General features: G+C 40.3%; 1 protein-coding gene across 3 annotated transcripts in view; it reads left to right on the top strand.

The window, feature by feature from the left end:
• Nucleotides 1-21,833, top strand: part of PXYLP1 (2-phosphoxylose phosphatase 1) — a 49,661-nt gene that overhangs the window by 14,413 nt on the left and 13,415 nt on the right. For 2 of the 3 annotated variants that reach the window (XM_082055868.1, XM_082055869.1), the window contains exons 3-4: nt 19,862-20,023; nt 20,961-21,087. In XM_082055868.1, the coding sequence (XP_081911994.1) occupies nt 19,862-20,023; nt 20,961-21,087 (289 nt within the window). Of the gene's footprint in view, nt 1-14,444; nt 14,570-19,861; nt 20,024-20,960; nt 21,088-21,833 lie in introns of those variants that run through there. The other variant, XM_082055867.1, reaches the window with a different exon arrangement.

The raw sequence follows: 21,833 nt of genomic DNA, 5'->3' as shown, positions 1-21,833 counted from the left end.
TTTTTTTTTTTTTTTTTAAATAGGAAAATAAATGTAAGAATAAAATGTTTTATGTGTCATAGAGGAATTATGCAATCCAGAGACTTTTTCAAATCAGGCTATCTCAGAAAAAATCTTGATTTAGTAGTGCAATTAAGTAATTGAATGTGATTGAATCTTTCCATGGAAATAGACGAAACACATTTGAGTAAGAACTGCTGCAATTCCTATTTTATGTGGCATGAGAACAGACAGGATTGAGAAACCTGCTGTGAGAGGGTTGAGCATTGGAACGTCTTATTTGTACCCTCACATTAGGAAGCTTTAAAAAGTTCAATTGGCTCATCACACTTGGCTGGTTTGTTTAAGAAAAGATAAATTATGCCGTGCTTCCAATCAGTTAATCATGGGTCAGTCCAGAGGCCAGTTACGTACTGATGGCAAAGGCAGAGGGTTGTACTGAGCGCAGGTCAGTGTGTGCTGCCATGTAAGACTGGTGCCATATGGCTGCTTATCACCTCCGTCGTGAACATAAAGTGGTGTTTAGTGTAAATAGAATATGTACTAATGCACACCGATGTAAGTAGTTGCTGTTAGAAGGCAAGGAAAAATGCATATCTGTAGTACAGGATAACAATCTTTGTACAGAAAAGGTGGGAGAATACAGGAAAGGGAAAGAAGCTTTGTGGTTTTGTGTTGTTATTTTTTGTATGTTTAAACTTGTCTGCATGTAACACAGGGACCTGTGGCTCTGAATTGCTTTTTTTTCAGCCTCCTATGGGTACATGCCAGTGGGTCTGTTTCTTTTTGTCCTGGCACTTCTTTGCTCAAGGAAAGATCTCTCTTGCTTCTTTCCTGTTTTCGATAATGAAAAGTCTTACATATACATACAATTAATGTGTATTTGTTTATTGTTTGGCCCGTTAGGCTCTTTATGGCTCTGCCCTTGATGTTATATTGTTGGTTTTGAATTGTGTATAGGGTGAAGGTCCTAGAGGAACTTCAGCTGAAATATGAAACTGAATTGTTGACAAAAATGAACTTTATAGAGATGAGGAGGTGGGCATATAGGAGAGTGAATCACATTTCATCAAAGGAGGAAGTTATTTTCCACTTAATTAGAAGATAACATTTGTGCAAGAGGAATTCTAGGAGACAGAGATGTTTGAGGGGAGCTTTAAAAAGCAATTAAGCTCCAGCAGGCAGCCGTCATGAAGCTTAGTGTCAATACCAAAATACATATAGAAATTTTTACCAAGTAAGAACTGCAATACAGACCAGCAGGAACTAAGTATTTGAAGACATACAGGTAACCTGATATTTTAACTTCTACCAGCTTCAGCTTATAGAGAGATTAGTTCAGACTTGGAACAAAAAAACCTCCAAAGCAAACACCAAACTCTCTTCTTCTATCATCACATACAACTATTATGGAAACAAGCTGGACTTCGGAGAATTTAAAAACCAAACTGAAGTCTTAAAGCCAAAACCAATATTTCTGCTCCAGCTGTAAAACCATCCACTACCTGCAAAATTATATTAGAGTTTGCAAGTGCTTGATGAACTGCTGTAAAATTAAACATAGCTGTAAATTTTTTATCTTCTCCAAATTATAGTTCCTGACTAGTTTAACATTTGTTACTTGTATTCTGTTGCTATGTTGAGGGTCCTTCCTTGCACTGAATCTGTTCCTTTTAACACATGATGTGGTTCAGAGGCATGTACCCCTCGCGGTTTGATTCTCACTGTTGCACTAAGTGGTAGTAATGTAGTCTTTATTTCATGTATAAAGCTTTTTTTCTGAAAACAGTATGCTTCTTTTTTTTTTATTCGGACTGTAAAATTTGGTTTCCAAATTTTGGTCCCTTCTGAGCTGCCTGGACAAATAATTTGGTCATACTGCTTTATAATAATCAAATACTGTGTTCTGTTTTGGGCCCTTCATGACAACAAAGACACTAAGGTGCCGGAGAGAGTTCAGAAAAGGGCAATGAAGCTGGTGAGGGGCCTGGAGCACAAGCGTGATGAGGAGCAGCTGAGGGATCTGGGGCTGTTTAACCGTGAGAAAAGGAGGCTGAGGGGAGACCTTATCTCTGTCCGTAACTACCTGAAAGGAGTTTGTAGCATGGAGGGGATTGGTCTCTTCTCCCATGTATCAAGGGAGAGGGTGAAGAGGGGGTGATCTCAAGTTGCTCCACAGGAGGTTCAGATTGGATATTAGGAAAAGTTTCGTCCTGGAAAGGGTTGTCAGGCATTGGACCAGGCTGCCCAGGGAAGTGGTGTCACCATCTCTGGAGGATGGTATATATGTGGCACTTAGCGACATGGTTTACTGGTGGACTTGGCAGTGCCAGGATAACAGTTGGAGTTGATGACCTTAAAGGTCCTTTCCAAGCTAAATGAGTCTATGATTCTGTAGTTTATGACAGATTATGGAATGGAAATAAGAGTTTATACATTTAGACTCAGGAAAATGACCAAGCCATTGATTTGTTTATTTTGTTTGTTTGTTTTGTTTTGTTGGTTTGTTTTGTTTGAAGGGAGTTACATCCTGAAGCATTTGGAGTGGAAATGGATGTTTTATGCTGTTGTGAGATTGTGATTCTCTGTTAGCAAGCAGCGCTCGGCTTTGTGGAGGAGGGCTGGTCATTTTAAAAGATATTACTGCTTTTCGAAGAAGTGAATGTTGAAGATGTTTCTTCTGTGCTAAATTTGTTCAAATGGTAAATGATTAATGGTACAAGTGGTACACATCTTCCTTTTTTAAACTTCTGCTTTAGGGCAGCGCGTCACTCCTATTATAAATGCTTTATATTTTATCCTGTCTTGTCCTTGTGTGAAACTGTGGTGTTTTGAAGCCAGACTTGTGAGTTGTAGCTGACTCTGAAGCGAAGGGAGTAGTGAAGGCCAAGTTCAGCTGGATTTCCATAGGTTCTAATTCAATATTACAGACAGCCTGACAGGTTTGCAGTCTGGCCCATGTTGAGCTGTGAGGATTCAGGAATTGCTTGCAGCAGTTCGCTGCTCAGTTGAGCAGAAGTTGGTGCTGCTTTCCTTTAGCTGACTGTGCCGTGAAGGGTCTGGCACTACTCTTTGAGCAGCCGTTCCTGCAGCCGTGCTGAAGTGGAGGTGATGGGTGTCGTGTCAGCAGCCCTAATGTAGGCCTGTCCTTCCTTGTAAGACAAACTGCCAAGGCAATTGTGTCAGAGCTAACAGTTGTCACATCTTGGGTTTAAGCATAAGGAGAGAAACTGGGGGTTTCATTCAGCGTATTAGACCTCGATCTTCAGTATTGGTAGGTTGGGGGTGGACCTAGGATCTATAGAAAATTGTGCCCTGTTTTGATGTTTGTTCTTGGTTTCTTTGTCTTCTATTGTGGTTTCCAAGTTTCGATTGAAACTAGTCTGCTTTCCTGTGTTGCTTTTTCACTCCAAGGCTAGTGCTTTACATGGGTACTAATGCTGCTTAACTTACGGGGTAAATAATTGAGAAAGTATCCCCCAAATCTCTTTTGCCACCAAACGACAGCTCTGAGCACTGAAAGTGTTGTAACCACCAGCTGCAGTGTATGGACTTGTCCTGGCGCAGAGGCTGCCCCTGCCCTGCCACTGCAGGGCCGCAGTACCAGAGGGACAGGAGGCAGCTCTGCGGAGCGGTTGGTTCACATTTGTCAAATATTGTGTTGCTGGATCAAATGCCAGCTGAATTGTTTTAATTCTCTTATCCTGAGAGAGACGTGTAAGCAGACTGTACTTTGCCAAACAGTTGGAGAAAGGACTTTCTTTTTGAACTGTAATAGTCCTTCTTCAAGGTGATGTAGTTGCTGTGGATCCCATACGACACCTTCCTTCCTGCTGCCAGCATCCTCTGTCACGTAGGTTTTGGGCAATGGAGGACTTGACCCGTTCTGCTCTTTATGCCCTTGCACAGGAGCCAAAGGCCCAGGGTCTGGGCACCATCTTTTCATGTGCTGCTTCCCACAGCATCAGGGGCCAGGCTTGGCTGCCTGGGGGGGGCTCGCTGGCTTCCTTGTATTCCACTTGGAGCAGCAGGGAAGGCAACTTTCTCCTAGAAGTCCTACTGTTTTCAAGCTATAGGTATTTATTTACACAAATGATGCCTCAGGTTCTGTTTCTGAACATATCTGGTAGATGAAAGGAGAATGAGATTTGAGCTCTAGTAAGTTTGAAAACCTATTCATAGTTTTGCCAGGGTTGTTTACCATTTCTAGTGGGCACATAGAAGACTTTTATAAAGAAGTTTATACTTGATGAAAACACAGAAGTCTTCGTGATTCTAACTGTGTGGCCTGGACTTTGAAGCAAAAGAATGGGAGCCAGATGTGTTGCTCAGATTAATTTTGACTATTAGTAAATTGTACAGTGTGAAACCTGGACCAGATCAGCAATAGAGGGAAACTCTCTTGAATGGCAAATGCCTCTGAATTTTGTACATGTTTTCATTTTAAATCATATAGAAAAATGACAGTGTTAAAAGTTAAAACTCAAAAAACGTTCCACTGCTGGCTGAAAGCATACTGTGATGTCTCTGCTGGATAATTATAGCCATGAGAGTTTTTGTTTGGGAAACCCATTGGGCAGGGTGACTGGATGACTTCCAAACTAAATAGGACTGGCAGCTTAAAGTTTTATTGGGAATTGTCATTGTTTCCCTCTGGTTTTATGTTTTGGGCCAGATCTACAGAAAGCACTGGAGAAGTATTTTCCTTGTAGTATTTAACACTCCACGCATGTTTTTATTTTTCCTCTCTTTCTTTGTTTATGTAAATGGTCATGGTTCTAAAATGATTTAAAACTTCATTACTAAAGGCAACAGGAGAACTGGTTTTGATAGACTTTTCAGTTAGACTGGTCTAAAGCGGAATTACGTTGTTTTTCTCTTAGAAGACTTCAGTGTTTTGCTTTGTCAGAAAAACTGCAGAATGGAAAAATGACCTGGGCTATTAGATTGTGGGCTGTATTTTTGTCTCTGTAAATATTATCTGTCATGCTGTTGACTAAAACCAGGCAGTTTACTTCCATACAGAGTGAATGCAAGTTGGGATACTTTATTCTTTTCTGCCAGAGGAAAAGGTTGCAGTGGTTGAGGTCTTCCTTCCTACTCTGTGCTGTGTGAAATGCCCAGAGCACTGCAAAGGGATTGTAAATGCAGCACTTGGGGGAGTTCCTATAGCACAAAGAGCGAGGATGGTAGCACAGCGAGATTTGAGTGTGTTGTAAGGGATGTGTCAGAATCCGACTGTGGTCCTGCAGCCTCACACTGCAGGGAAAACACATAATTTAGGACCCTGTCAATGTTAATTACATTGCTTAGCCCTTGGGTCAGCGTAGGAATAAGAGGTTGTAACTGTGCCTGAAGAGCTGCTTTCTTTTTTCCCCTTCAGACTGGTGCAGGACAGGAGAACCCAGTTACTGGGCAAGCACAGACCTTCCAGTACATTAGAACATCTGTGACTGACTGCGGAAGCCTGGAAGTGGCTCTCCTCAGGATGTTCCAACTATTTATCTTTGAGTTACCTTGAATAAACCAAACTGGAAGGAAATTCAAAAGCTAGCTGTTAAGATGCCATAAGTAATCCCTGTAAAGTTTACTTGACAAGGACTGTGGGGTTTGATTTTTTTTTTTTTTTTAATTGCATGCATGTAAATAAAATTTTTACAACAAAGTAAATTCCTTTGTTTTACTTTGTGGTCGTTTCTTTTGTTTATTTATTTTTTGGTTTTGTTTTCATTTACTGAAAACCTAAGGAAAGTAGCAGTCAGCAGAGAAGGACTATAACTATAGTGGGAAAGCATTTCTTTTTACTCGCGGTCTAAGCCTGTGGCAGGCAGAAACGCCAGCCTTCCCTTTGGAGCCTGCTGCAGGCACTCGCACAATCGCCAAGCCCTTGGCTCTCAGGCAGATCCTGCACATGGAGCTTCTCTTCGGGTTTCAGGGTTGTTTCCTTAAATACTTTGATAGTGGCTCAGGCCTGTTACTCGATTAATTTTAGTATCTGCCACTGCTTTTTAGGATGTCAGCAGCAACCCAGGCAGGGCGCTGGTTCTTGTGTAAGGTGTGGGGAGTGGTTTGATGGTGTGTTTCTTTTTGTTTTGTTTTGTTTGGTTGTTTGTTTGTGTTTTTTCTTGTTTTGTTTTGTTGTTGTTGTTTTCTTTTGTTTCGTTCCCCCTCTTCCCTCCATGCTATCTCTGACTTGATGGTCAGGCTGGGTGCTGGCATTTCGGCATGTCTGGAGATGACATTTTGCTTTTCCAGTAATAATTTCCCTCTACTTTCTGTCATCTTGTTTTGCACTGGAGGTTTTTGTTTTACAGATGAGTCACAGGAAACAGAAATAGGGATTCTCCACATGGAGAAGTAGTAGAGTTTTATTTTATTGGATTGAGGGCTCTTATTTTCTGAGGACGGTGTAGGCACCATCAGCAACCCCAGCAGTGTGTTGCCAGGAGGAGGCAATTGCCGTGTTCCTGCACAGCCTCCTTGGCAGCCTCTCCGCTTCAGTGGTGCTGCCCCTCTGCTGGGGGGCTGCTCTCTGCATCCCTGCTTGCTGGCCCAGTGCAGCTGTTCAGGAGCAACACTGAAGGGTTTAGGGCTTAGCTCACGGAATCACAGAATGTTAGGGATTAGAAGGGACCTCAAAAGATCATCCAGTCCAATCTCTCCATCAGAACAGGAACAACCAGATGAGGTTACACAGGAATGTGTCCAGGCGGGTTTTGAATGTCTCCAGAGTAGGAGACTCCACAACCTCCCTGGGCAGCCTGTTCCAGTGTCACCCTCACTGAGAAGAAGTTTCTTCTCAAATTTAAGTGGAGCCTCTTGTGTTCCAGTTTGAACCCATTACCCCTTGTCTTACCATTGGCTGTCACCGAGAAGAGCCTTGTGACACTCACCCTTTATATATATTTGTAAACGTTAATAAGGTCACCCCTCAGTCTCCTTTTCTCCAAACTAAGAGCCCCAGCTCCCTCAGCCTTTCCTCACACGGGAGATGCTCCACTCCCTTCAGCATCTTTGTTGCCTTCCGCTGGACCCTCTCCAGCAGTTCCCTGTCCTTCTGGAACTGAGGGGCCCAGAACTGGACACAATATTCCAGGTGCGGTCTCACCAGGGCAGAGTAGAGGGGGAGGAGAACCTCTCTGGACCTCCTCACCGCTGCTGTGAGAGCACAGGGGGTGCTGGGCTGCTCTGGAGGGAGGCTCACGGGGAGGGTTTCCCAGTGCCAAATGCTCAGCAGGGACCGGCAGGTGGGAACAGAGGTGGAGGCCGAGGGGGTTGCAGCATCCAGTTCAGCCTTTCTTGTGCAAAGCGGGATGTGTTTCCTCAACATATGTGGATCTGTAGCTGTGGCACCACAGAGCTGCCAATGTGCCCTCTTCTCCACCGCAAAGCAGAACAGGGTGTGAGCTGCACCCGCAGCCCCTTGCCCAGAGACTGCCAGTGGGATGCTGAGAACAGCTGGGATATGAGAAGTCTGTGGAAAAAATGGGTGAGTTGGATTTTTCTAGAATTTAATTTCTGAAAGAGTAGGGGAAAAGTCCCCAGGGTATTCGGTAAAAAGATAATATAAGCTTCTGGCTGTTTCTGGACAGAAAATGTATCTTTACCATCTCTCTAAAGTGAATTCCTCACCATCTCTTACTCCTCCTTACCAACAAACAATAACTACTTATATTTTACATTATAAAAATATATTTTTTTTCAGTGGAAGAAAAAAAATAGAGCTGCATTTTGCTGATTTATACAGCTAACTATATTTAAAAAGCCACGACTTTAGAATTCTTGATGAATTCAGTTTTGTCATGTGTTACGAGCATACCAAATTAAAAGGACATCAGACATCTCCCTTCCTGAATTTTGCCTTCAAGCTCATAAGCATGGCAGATTTTCTGCTAATGAGAAGTCTCTCTGGGTTTTTTGAAAGTACTAATTTAATCTGAATTTAAGATTAAAGGGAGAAACAACCCATAAATAATATATTCAAGGCTGTGAACACTTTAGTAGTGGATGAAGAAAACTAACTGTAAATATACAGATTTTTGTTAAAGATGCTTTTTGTGTTGTAACTGGAGATTTAAATAACTTTTTTTTGTGATTCTCAAAAGTGGTGGTATAATGTACCAGTCCAGAAATTATTCCTTGAAGAGGGAGGAGACATGACGAATACTTGAGAATGATACTATGGGACAGTCTTATTTTCTTCTACAAAAATAAAGCAATAATTTTTAAATATCTGCTTTAAATATAGGTCAAGTTGCTTCGTACAAGATTTGCCCAGTAGAAGATACTTGGCAGGCTACAGAACTTTATACATCTTCTTTAAATATATATTTTGGCTTTTTCTATGATGATTAATTGAACCATGTTTAAGCAGAGATTAATATAAGCTGTTAAAACATACAGTTGAAGGTTACTGTAAATAAAGCCTCATACTTCACAAAAACTAACAACAAGTTATTAGTTAGGCTTCTGCAAATCCTTAATGCAGTGTTGAGTGAAATCCTAGAGGGAAGATATAAGACTGGAAAATAATAAGCATTTTTAACGTAATTTCTCTCAAAATCCAACTGAAATCTTGGTCCTAATACATGCAAGAAAGTTTGGGAGTGTTGAAATTTGTGCTTCAGTCTTTTAATAATTGTGGTAATGCATATTGCAAGTATTTTAAACATGTGAAAGTGTCAATGGCCTTTTGTAGGGACAGTCTTGTGGGTATGATCCTGTCCTTAATTGTTTGAGATTTGAACGCGTAGTAAACAGCAAAGAAAAACAAATATTCTCAGTAGGTGAAAAAATGATATGCTTATAGTAATCAATGTTTCTGACAGTATCTATGTAGACTAATGCATTGATTTTAATTCTGTATATTTAACCTGGGAGTGAACTCTGGTTTGTTGCTCATAGTTAAGCTACTTTTAGAATACCTGTGCTATAGTTAATCCTTCCTGTTCTGGCTTGCTGCCAGAAGATGACTTATATGTAGCTGTGTGTTATTTAAACAAATTTAACCTACATTTCTTTCAAGGACGTGCGTAATACCTTTGTCTTTCTACGTACCATGGAATCCTGCTATCTTGAGATACTTGGGTTTATCATCAGAAAAGTAAATGAGGGTAGAACATGAAATGGTAGAATTAGGTCTAGACCAAGAGGCTCCCTGAGGGATGGATATTTTCCTTAGTGATCTGGACTACTCACATTTTTGCAAAGCAATGATGTGCCAGTGTAATGGCTAGAAGCTCTGTTGCAGCTGAACTTTTATAACCATGTGCATGGACGGTCGCCTTGCATGGAAGTCTGTGGAAGTGTAGTAGAATTTTGGAGGAGCTCATGGAAGATTGCACAGTGTTTTCTTCTGGTGACTCACAATTTTTTGTAGTTTTTTTCCTATCTCTTCAGATCCTGCCGTCATTTTACAGTCCCGTGAGCTTGTTTACATTGCATTAGTCTATTATGAATTCAGTAGTGTTTTTTTGAAGTCATTGCTTAGGACCGTCTGGCGTTGCAGACAATTTGATAAATAGTGCATAGGAGAAGTAGCTCAGATTTTCTGTAGAGCTTTAAGAAATGCTCTGATTTTTTTAAGAAGTATGGAGTATTCCTCCTGTTCCTTTGCCACTTTTTCTTCCTTCTTTTTTTTCCTTCTGTGAGCCAGTAGTTGCTTGGCTCTCTGTGTCAATTGAATTTCAGAAAAGGGCAGTTTGTACTTTAATGTGTATCAGCTTGATGATGGCTAATTTCACTTAAGACATGGGGCAATGAGGAAATCTGGACTTTCTGTTTTCTTTTAAGAGTTGCTTAGTCATAACCAAGCTTTAGGCTGTCTACTCTGGTTCTAAGTTGTAGGTGGTTTTAGCCAATGTGTAACTTTTAAACCGTTTATAGCTGACTGCACAATGCCTTGGCCTGAGTTAGCCCTGCTTTGAGGTCTGGGTTGGAGCAGATGACTTGCAGATGTCTGTTCCAACCCAAATGATTAGTTTATTCTGTAGCAGTAGAGCAGGTGAAATATTTATTTATTACCAATTTCTTTTTTGTTTGATATTTCACGAGTGTTACCCTTATCAACTCAGCAAAAGCTCATTAATCCAGTTCTCTGCTGCTCCTTTTTCATGCCTTGCAGATAACTGCAGATGTATTTTAGATTGGCATGTTGGTCTTTTAAAGCCACAAATTTGTTCATAGGATTTTTCCATAGGTTCATCGTATACTGACCTGAACTGTGGTGTTTTTTTTTTTTTTAATTACTTTTTTTTAAAGTAATCTCTGTTCCTGCACTTTATTCCCTTTTAAATTTTCGAAGCCCACTCACTGCGAGAAAAGCAGTGCTTGCACATATTAAATGGCATTGTGGTTTATTTGTTAACAAAGTGGGCTTGCTGCAGTGAAATATGAGGTATTGGAAAGTGGAACTGATGTCCCTTTATGATTTTGTTTGTGAGATGATCAGATTAAGAGAGCTAGAAGCCCTGGGTATCTGGTGTAATTTTGGCTTTACCAGCTGTGCACGTTAATGTTGGACAAAGACAAGAAATGTGATTCACCGTCTTAATCTAAGCTGGTTTACAGCAAGAGTCCCAAAGACACCAATGGTTCTCTGATCCAGAGAACACTGTTCTCAATTTCTGAGACTGACTACGTCTGCCGTTACAGGCTTCTCCAGCACGAAAGCCGTCAGGCTGTATTAAATATGTTGTTTCGGGGCTTGCTGCTAGCAAATCCACGGCAGCTTTCTGTGCCTTGGTGCTGACAAGGACAAGCAAGCAGGCAGGCTTGGCGTGGGTAAGCAGTGGCATATGGTGCGGATATCCCTTCCCTAAGCGGGTCAGTTCGTGGATGGAAAACAGTTTGGATTAGATATGAAACAGAAAAGTGCTAATTTAATGCGGTAGTTTAAATATTGATTTGAATGTGTAAGGCTTTTTATCTTGGAAGGACACTGATGTAGGGAAGTGCCAGATGTCTGTGGATTGTGTCTGACTGATGTCATTAACATATTAAACACTTTTTGTCCTGTGCCTTTGCAGAGGCTGTGGCTGAACTGCCGACGTGCTGGGTTTTCCTGCCTTTTGGTTGTCGCCCTTTGAGAAAAAGGGAGGTGACTTGTTCTGCCCCAGGTGTGCAGACGCAGAGACACTGCTGAGAAGTGCGGAAAGTAGCTCTGTTGAGAAGTGACAGAAAGACGCTTGTACTAGTGAGCGAATGTACAGAATTTGTTGCAGCCAAAAAGCCACCACCTTGGTGTTCTGAAACCAGGGGATGTAATAAAGATGTAGTGGGCAGAGTAAAGGTGTGATTTTAATGTCCTTTTATTTCTGTGGGTTTTTTTTCCTGGTGTATTTTGTGATTTCTGTTTCAATATCTTAGTCTTCTAGTACATGACCTAATAAAAGTTGACTTGAGTTTGAAAAGCTATTCTGAGTATTTTGGGATGCTGTCTTAAGGAGAGACTTAAGGAAGAGGCAATGACATGTACTTGAAGCTCTGGATGACTATACACTCCTGTCAGTTGGTCCTTTAAAGGAGGGAAAAACATTTTGTTTAGGATTATAGAGAAGAATTGTGCACACTTCCTCTTCATATCCATTTGAAGAGCAAGACCTAGTGGCAAGAATCAGTGAATTCCTTACAGCACAGGCGCCAGGGAGCAGCCGTGTTCCAGCAGCAGAGAACCCTTGTCAGAGATGCGAAGCCTTAGTGACAGATTGCTGGAGAACAGAACAGGAGCAACTGTTGAACTGTCTTGAACTCTACTGTATTGGCCATATTTTTGTATCATTCTCAACTGCTGAAGATTAAAAGATCAAAGAAGCCAGAGGATTTGCTGTCCGTGTTCCTGGGAAAATACTTTTTGCCATGTTTTCTTCTGCTTTGTTGAACACTGAGTGTAGTTGGCTTCTATGTCCGTGTTCCGTTCACATGTGGAATCTGCCAAGTGCCTTTTTTTCAGTCCTGATGTAATCTCTGCTGCACAGCTTCCCACTCCAGTATTTGTGAGATCCAAAAATTATACAAGACAAAATGAAAAAACAAAGGTCACCACCCATAGGCAAATTATGGCAGTAGTGTTCGGTATATTGTGTCCTGCAGGTATCTTTTCATGTTGACCTTTATTTTGAGACAATGCTATGGAAATGGGAAGAGTTGCCAGCAGTTTCTGAACACAGCTGATAAAAGCTGTTTTGAAAATCTGTTCCAGGACAATTCAGCTGGATTAGTTCATTTACCAGTTGCTGAGTTCTGTACACAGAAGCAGGACAGAGCTTAAAAATTTTATTGTAGTGCTCATGAATCTTTTTAAATAAGTAACAATGGCTGGATCTACTGTATTTATAAAAATCATGCTTTCAAGGCTTAAAAAACCCCTATTTAGTCTTTGTATACTTAAGCCTTTTTTGGTAGCCTTTGGGACACTGATCTGATGTAGTCAAAATCATCTCCCAGCCTCATGAGATGTGGCAGCTACGCAGATACACCGGCAGGAACGACTTCATGTGTAGCATTGTGGTGCCATTTGTGTAACACACCTCAGCGTGAATCCTGACAAGGCCATGGTAGGCAATGGGCCACCAGAACCACTGCTTTGTAAGCATTGATAGGGCTTTTTAAATGATTTGCATCTTGTCACTAGATAATGGGGAGCACGAGCAATGTCTGACTTGAGTGACGTGTTTATAGAGCAGGAAACCTATATGCTTGTCTAGGTGTTGAATAGGAACCTCCCCACCGCTTCAAACTGACTGGAGAGCCAAGCAGTGAGGTAATTAGTGAGAAGCTGGTATGGAAAGTCTTGATTATACATCTATATTTATTGTAAAGGAAGGAGTGCATTTAATTGATGGAAATATAAATCTTTCCCAAGTTAAACAATGTAGTGTTTCATTGTAGTAGGCAAACAGAATAATATATACAGAGTAATTTTTCACTTTGGGAGGAGAAGTAGAAAATTAGTGTCTTCTCAAGAACTTGAAAAGGCTCGGACTTGCAGTCAGCATTACTGTTATTGCTGTCAAGCCGAAAATCCTGGAAGCTATTTAAACAGTGCCATATGCCCTCTGAATTGTCAATTGAAAAACAATTGAGGGGGGAAAAACCCTAGAACTATAAAACTCTTTTCAGAGCCACATCTGGACTCAATACATGCAGGCACCCATTGTATAGTTTAATGTGTTTGATTAAATTTGGTCTCAAAAACATAACACGGCGAGGTCTGCCATATTGTGCTTTGGTGCAAAAAAGATTTTCCTAAAATATATTTTTCCTTGTGCAAGTCAGATTGGGACCCTGTAAAAAATCAGCAAAGCATGCAGCTAATGCAGCTGGAAATAAGAGACTTGTTCTCAGAAATCCTGGCCTAAGTCCTGGTGGTCAGGTGTACTTTTTCTTATTCTTGAACATGAATACACAGACAAGGCAATCTGGCCTTTTCCCCTGTGTCTGATAAGGAATAAGGCCCTGGGTCAATACCTGCTGGCTATAGCTCTGTGGGCAGAAGGTTACTTTGGCATTTGTCCCCAAATGAGGAAAATTTTTAAAAATTTGCCATCTTTTGATCCCAAAAATAGGCAGACAAGTAGGCCTTGACCCACTCCTGGAAATGGCTAGTCCAGGGGTCTCAAACTCATTTTCACATCAGCCTTGCAATTGCCTTCAAAGAGCTGAATGTAATTTTAGGACTGTATAAATGTAGGAGTAGCTGTAACTAAAATTACCTTTGGCTCTTTGAAGGCAACCACGAGGCTAATGTGGCCCCCAGGGAAAATGAGTTTGACACCCTTGGGGTAGGGGATTTTATTATTTCTGACCAAGTCTGTGAAAAAGAGGTAAAAAAAGCAGCCAATTTACAGTAGTTCTTGATCTCCATATGGAGATCTGCATCTCCAGCGGAGAACTTCAGGGATCTGGAAACCAAGAAGGCTGAAAATTCAGCTTGTGTTAGACTGAAGAATAAGCTTTTGGTTGCATGTCATGCAGCAAAATTACGTCAATATCAGTTACTGAAGTTAAGAGTTTGCTTTTCTGCTGCGCACATCTCCACCTTCTTCCCTCATCTCGGTTGTTTTGAAGCATTCCTGCCTCTTTCTCCTTGTTTTTCCTGATGTTCCTTTTTGAGCTTCCATTTTTTTCCAGAGAGAGAGCAACCAGAAGAGGAGTCTACATTTGTCATCAGAATTTCAGAAGTTCTGCTCTGTGCTAGGCGGCCTTGTTAGTGCCCTGCTAGGAGCAGAAAGAGGAGGGGGCTGGAAAAAAAAGGTGAAAGAGGGATAAATAACTTTTTGTGCTCTCTGACATGCGCATTTGCTTTTCTTTACCCATTAGCATAAGGTTACCTACAGTGGTTTGGGGTTTTTTTGCATTTCTGCTGTGTTGCTTCATTTCCATGTGACTGTTTTAAATAGTATGTTTGCGTGGGGCTGAAAGGACCTTCTGTTATAAGATGAAAATTTCAGGTCTCTGTTTAGTCAGAAAATTGAGACTAACATGGCTACTTGTGCTGCTGCTTCTCAGGCTGGTTGGAGCTACAAGGGAAAATGGAAAATGGTTTTGTTGCCTGTCTTTCTGCTTTTAGGTAAATGCTAGTGATTTTTTTTTAATTTTTCATGGATAAATCTTTTTATTCTTGGTAAACAGTGGTGATACCTTTTGTTTTCCAAGCTGAAACTAGGACTGCAAGGAGGGAGAAAAGCTGGTAATGGAGTGATTTAGCATTTAATTTGGTGTTTCTTCTACATGAACTGCAGTTTGCTTTGTGTTTGTTTTTTCCGCTGTACTGAATTCTTGTCAAACTCATGTCAGTTTTGTAGCATGAATTCATAGCAGTCTGGCTCCCTGCTTGGGCTTCTGAGTACAATAATTGATTTGGTAAACTTGACATTCCTCCAGAGGGGATTAGTTGCTATGTAGTGATTGTTACAATCATTATACTGAAAGCACTTCTGAATTTTTCTCTCTGTCTTAGAAACTACTTGTCTAATATTGATCTTTTTGGCATATATTGTGGCATTTAGGAACTGGGCAGTGTATGGAAGTCAGACAAATTAGCTTCTTGTCTGTTAAGTAGGTCGTATTTAATGTACACTGGGAATAAAACCATATGTCATAATATTTCGGATGCCATTGGTTTTGTTCACAAAGACATTTCTTAGCCAAACTGTTAAATTAGTTTTAAAATTTGGTCGTCAGGTTGTGTGGTTTGAATTAAAATAAAAGTTACGGGATGTTTTTTGTTTAACTTAGTATCAGAGATTGGATTTTATTTCCTCTGAAGTTTGTCAACATAAAAAAATTGGATTTCAGTTTGGAGCTGCAAAAAATTCTTGAAGGAGTGATTGTGCAGCAGCACTTGGCTGCTCCACCGTGTGACCGGTGCCCCCTCGTCTCTCCCAGGGCTGCTTTTGCTGTTTGACTGTTCCATCTGCTCTTACTTTTGTCTGATACCAGCCCATGTGTTTAGATTTTCTTCAGTGTTTCAAGCAATTTTGACATGGCGGGACACCAGGCAGAGTTCTGTTGGGGTTTCCTTCGTTTTGCTGTTTCTGTAAACCTTCTACTTTTTTCCTAGATATAACTTTTTCCAAAATAATGTTTCAAAGTAGTTTCTATGTAACTTCTGTAGTTTTAAAAATAAATATATGAATATTGGGAAATGAAATCTATTTTCTTTCCCTTTTTGTTAACAAGCTATGTCTATGATATGATGTTTGTATTCTTTATAGTTTCAGTGCTGGTAAAGCTTCCAGTTAGATCACCAAATATGTTTCAGATACATTTTATTAAGTGCCCTGGCTGTGGGAAATGCACATCAAAATAATCTATTTCATTTCTGTTTCACATTCTTGTATTCCTGTCACAGTAAAACATGAGCTTTGAAAGGCACAGCAGTGTAAAAATCCTGTTCAAAAATTCCCTTAATCAAAGATGTGTGTCTATATACACATCGGCAGACTTCTGTTTTGGGCAAGTGCATGTTACTGTGAACTAATAGAACAAGTCATATAAAATAGTGGTAAGCTATAAAAAAATCATGTGAAAACTACATAATAGAATTCTGATCTTTTCATGATTTACAGCTGCAAGAGCAGAACAGAGTTTGGATGAAAAGATTAATTTCAACTCCATATGAGCATACAAGGGACTTTCAGATGATTACCTTTCCCTCTCTGAGCTGTGTTGGTCCAATACAAACCTACCTTTGTAGGTTTGCTGGTTACATAAGGACCAGAAAACCCACTTGGGGGACAAAGGTGGGATTGGCACTATAGAGGAGGACTTCCAGTAAGGAAATACTTGGATACAGAGAGTCAGCCACCTCTTCAAATTGCTTTGAGTAACTGCCCTGTGTGGTATAAAAGGTACTGAAATGGAGGAACAAGCTGAACCTTCTGTGCATTAGGGAGCTGGGAGGATGAGGTGTGCAAAGAAGGACTCGAAAGCCCAGAGGCAGGATAAAGGAGGACAGCAGGGAGCATGAACCCAAGGACTTGAACAGAAAAGGGAGGCAGAAAGGAGAAAACATCATAACACAAGGCACATCCAGGGAATGGCAGAAGATAAGAAAACAATTGAGAGACAACGCAGGCTTCAGCTGTCAGTGTGGAAGGTACCTCTGGCGTTGGCTGGAGCAGGCAGAAGAACGAAGAGGGACTGCGTCACTTGGGATCCTCATCCCAAAGCGCTGGAACCGTGGGGTCCTCAGGGCTGTGAGGAGTTTTGCCCAGGGGAGGAGGCGCAGCCTGGCTGGGGGCGCTGGGCTCCTCAGCCCACCCTGCTGACAGTGCTGGCACACACAAGGCAGCTTTCCAGCTGGAAGGCATCTCTCCTTGGTCTTGTTTTCCCCCTCTTCTGGAATACTTGCTATCCGCATGTGTATGCATTTGGTGGAAATTTCCAGTGGATTGCCTAGACTGGTGCCCAGATCACATGATTTTCTTTTTTTTTCTATTTAACATAGTTAAATATTATAGAAGACCCAGATTATTTCCCTCGCCAGTATGTGTTCTTTCAAGTGTGCTAAAAGTAAATAGCACTTGTTGTGACAGTGCTCATTTAGATGACTGGAGTTTCTTGACCTTCTGGATTATTTTCTTTGTCAAACCTACCAACAATTTGAATCATTTAAGTTGAATCTTAGAATGGTTTATGTTGGAAGTGACCTTTTAAAGATTCAAATGCTATGGGCAGGGACATTTTTCACTAGATCCAGTTGCTCAAATATGTTCAGAAATCCAGACAACATGGTCATACCCCTGGTGGATTCAATGATTCTGTGAAAGTTAGAAGCTCCTCTAGCCCATCCCTGAGATACTTGGATGTGGGCAGGGTGCTGGTAGTTGAGGGAGGAAATGTTGTGTTCCTTCTTCCCTGCTATAAGCCAGGCTTATTCACTATACAGTATGGACAATATTTACCGGCTATTACTAGGTAATTAATAAATGTAGTTAGCAGCAGCATTTAGAATGGGATAGTTTTTAATAAACTATTTATTTTTTTTAATTAATGACATGAACTATTATTATTCCTAATCTCCGAGTCCATTTCCAGTCCATGGAATAATCTTACAGTGCACCCATAACTGCTGTCTTGATTTAAGGGTCTTCTTTAAGGGTGTTCTGTCAGTGGCTTTCTAAACTTCAGATATGTAATCTGATAATCCTCTAGGTGGTGTTTTTAATATTCAGTTTTATTTTTAATATTTTAATTAGAGTAGATTCTTCTCTGTAAGATTTAGTGCTTTTCCTTATTTGTCCGGCAGTGTTAAAGTATTTGTTCAACTAGTTTGATTAGAAATGAGACTTGTTATCTGCAAACAAAATATTTGGCCCCATGAATCATAGCTATTTGATCTGAATAAGATAACAGATGCATCTGTTGAGTGCTGTACTCTCAGTGCAAAAATGTGATCTGTTCAGTCTCTTGTAGTTAAAACTGCCTTGGATAAAAAATTAGGTTCCTTATTTTGCTTTTAAATCTCCCAACCAAATTTTAGCACCAGAGTTTGTGGCTGTTGTTATTGGTGGATGGTTTCCCCATCTTTGGAAACGCTCATGGGTCAGAGTTGATTGGAGTTACGTTGCCTCCATGAGGACTTAAGCCAACTCTGGTTTTGTGGCATTAAGTAAGCAGTAGAAATGTAAGTTGCTCTAGAGACAATTTGTTAACAGAAAGCTGAAAGTTGTTTCTCCCAACCTTTTCTGACTAGGAAACTTGACCAATATAACATAACTGCTGTCATTTCCCATTTATTCTCTTTAGGCCACTACTGTCTTGTAATGCTGTTTATTTGTAGAGTCAAGAAACTGTTGTAACACATTCTTAGGTTTGAGATCTATAGCCCAAATACAAATTTGCTGTAAGCCTACTTGAAGCCAGACTTAACCTCTGATAGATGTTGCCAAGGCTCTGTCTTACTGCTGGAGTTTCTTGGTCAGTGGTTTGCAGTGTCTCACAATAACGTGAGTCTTAGCACGGAAGGACCTAAAAAATGAATTTGATAAATAAATGCTGGAATGACTGCTGAGCCCTGCAGTTTAAGTGGCTGAAGTCAAAATTGCAGGTTAATGTTCTTGCCAAGCACAGTCCTGTGGGCAGTCATATGCAAAATCTGAAACAGTTTCAGGAAAAGTTTAAAGTCACTGCATTTTGCGGGTATTGGCCATGTCAACAGCACTAACAAGGGTATGGAAAATGCTTGAATTCTGGCTTTGGCAGGCAAAGAGAAACCACATAATAATACTTAGTGTATTGTAGTTTAAGAATGAAGAGTCTGTGTTACATTAATGACTATGTGCTCTTAAAAATCTTTGCATGCTTCACTTCAGTTTGTTGTTTTCATTGCTTTTCTTTGTCCACACAACTCTACTGCAGAACAAATTTGCCTCTTAAATTAAAACAGTCAGTCAAGATGCAACTGAGCAACTGACCCAGAAGCATTAGTAAAATTCTGCCTTGAAATTTGCTCTCTCTTCCCACTCCCCGACCTGCTCTCACCACGGAAAACTAATGGGGTAAAAACACAAACACTTTTCCTCCTCTTTTTCACCTCTAAATCTGCCCCTGAAAATACTAATAGAAAAAAATGTGGGCATTCATTATGACAAGTGTAGTTTTGTAAGGCTGATAAATTAAGTAGTGCTTTCACATCCAGGCACAGTAAAAAGACATTATCAGCACAACTCTGGCCTTAAATTCAGATTTGCTTCAGCGTCCTCTACATGCTGGAAGACTGGCAGTGGTATTTCTGTTAATTTTCCTTGTGTGTGTAAGCGTTAACTGCATTTCTTTGTATTTAACATTTTATGTGGTAGGCTTAATTAGATACATACCATATATTTTGTGTGTGTTTTCTTTAGATAAGTCAGACTATTTAAGGCTGGCAAGGTAGCCGTGTAAGTGTGAGGATTTGTAAGGTAAATTATGGACTGTCCAGCACTTTTCCCAGTGGTTTGTAGTACCATCATAACTGTGCTGTGTCTTTTGCTGGGGAACTTCAACATCAGTTTTCAAGTTGGAATGATGAGAGACAGCTGGGCTTGCCATGGCCCTCTTCTTCTCATTAATACTCCTAGAGCTTCCCGAGGGACTGACAGAAAGCGCAGTTCTGAGCAGAGTACAAGAGGCAGTTGTCCTACATCCAGATGGATTTCTGCACTCTTAGCCGAGCACTGACTTTGCTAAAGAGCTCTCTGAGCTTGTCTTCTAGGTGTAAATAATGAAAAATTCACAAGAAAGGTCTGTACTGCAGACTGGCATTCTTTCATGGAAACTGTACTCTGTGCGCGGTTACGTTAAAAAAAAACCAGTCATAGTCCTATATGTCCTTAAAGCCTCCAAGGGTATATGGTATATGTTCTGTATCTTTCAGTGCATTTAATCCCAGTAAACCCCATCAGGGAAGATGGGTTGAATCCGAAGAGCCGAAAGAGAATCATGCCCGATTTGCTGACTGAGCCTCCTGTAATAGATCCTGTTTATGAAGCTCGTGTTTACTGCAATATTCCCACCATTGCTGAGCGCAGTATGGAAGGTAAGCTTTGTGAATGCAAACAACAGCTTAGTTGTGTGTTTCTACCTGCTCCTATTGGAAATTATAACTTTGTGCATTGTCAGTTCTTTGGTGCTTGGAGAAGGCACAACAAATGCCAGCTGGTTGCTGAATTATGTTAAATCATTCAAGATATGCTGTTCTTCTTTCCTTCCATTTGTATCCTCTCTGTTATCCTGATTTTTGGAAGCTGTTCTGTTTCTAGTCAATGGTCAACTGGAGGTCTAAAATTGAAAGGGACAGGAGAGATAGATATTTAATACTTGAATTGTAATTCTTATTACAAGTGAGCTGCATTGCGAACAGTTGACTTGGAATACTGAACAAAAAAAAAAAAAAAGACCCAGAAGTAAATAAATTTGGAACCCCAATCCATTAGACATGGCAAGAAGGCACATTTGTGTTCTTCACTCCACAGTGGCTGCAGCAGCAAGTTAGTCTGAATGAATTCCCGCATGAGCATATCCCACTAATGCATATAAAATAAATCACAAACTAGTGTATCATAAAGCTCCAAATTAGACATGCTGCAAAATCCATCATTATGATAGGGATCTGGAAGAGACGTATCATAAAAGTGGGGTGACCTTGTCATGTTGGCAGAGTTCAGTGCTTGAATGATGTCTGTATGGTTGTTGAACTTCAAATGTACTATGGAGAACGTGCTAAGAACCTGAGTCTTGTATAAGTTAGCTTGCGATTTCAAGTGAAATCTTTCTTGGGACAGTGAGTTACCATTTCTTACAGGGATTTTCTTTCATTGCAATACCAAAGTTATCAAGCTAATTATACCTGTTTGTTTGTTTGTTTGTTTGTTTGTTTTTTTCCTCCTTAAAGAAAGGAGAAAGATTTAGGTAATATTTAGTTAACTTTTTACTTTTCCTTTTTTTCTCTCTCTTTTTTTTTCCCTTCACTTCAGGTCATGCACCTCATTATTTTAAGCTAGTGTCAGTTCAAGTGTTGATTCGACATGGTGATAGGTATCCGCTGTATACCATTCCCAAGACAAAGAGACCTGATATTGACTGTATGTTGGTGCCTAGCAGGTAAAATTCTTGGCATTTATCATTACTAACTGTGTGTTTTGCCTGATAATTATTTTGTTCCTCTTCAGGGAAGAATTTGTACATTAGGACTTCTGATCTTTGTGTATTGTCATGGATTAAAAAAACCCCAAACACCTATTTCAGTGGTGTACAACTTTTCCTTTGAAAGAGGAACTATTACCTGTTACCAGTTCAGAGCAGTAGGAATATTTGGTATTTCTTTAAAAAGCAAAAGCTGTGTAATTGAATATTTAGGTTACTGTTCCTCTTCTGCTTCTACACATTTTCAAAATTTAAGTGCAGTGTTTGGGAATGTCTCTTCCATTTCAGCTAAGCGTGCTTCCTTTTATGTGAATACAAAAAGGTCACAGTTTGTCATCACCATTCAAAAATTGCTTTTTGTATTTTATGTTATTTTTTCTTGCATTTTTTAAGAAACGTAGGTTATCAGAGTTCCCCGAAATTAAGATTTGTGTTAAAATTCAGGAAAAAAATGGGGGTTGTAGATTTAAGTATTAGAAGACAAGTTAAACAGCGCAGTGTTTACTACTTGAAAACCACCATTTCCTTGTAGTTACCACTCACTGTTTAAAACTGTCACACACAAATTATTTGTGTCTGACTGCCATTAAAACATCATTTACCTTTCTGTTTCAATATAGTGTGCTTCTGTCTAACATCATGTCTTTGTAGCTTGCTGATTCTTGTCTTCATACCTGAACCAGTGTGAGCTGTAGATATGATCT

The sequence above is a fragment of the Streptopelia decaocto genome (genome assembly GCF_964273445.1).
Source record: "Streptopelia decaocto genome assembly, chromosome: 6".
NCBI classification, from domain to species: Eukaryota; Metazoa; Chordata; class Aves; order Columbiformes; family Columbidae; genus Streptopelia; species Streptopelia decaocto.
The sequence above is the reverse complement of the archived record's forward strand: the minus strand, read 5'-3'. Positions and strand labels throughout refer to the sequence as shown.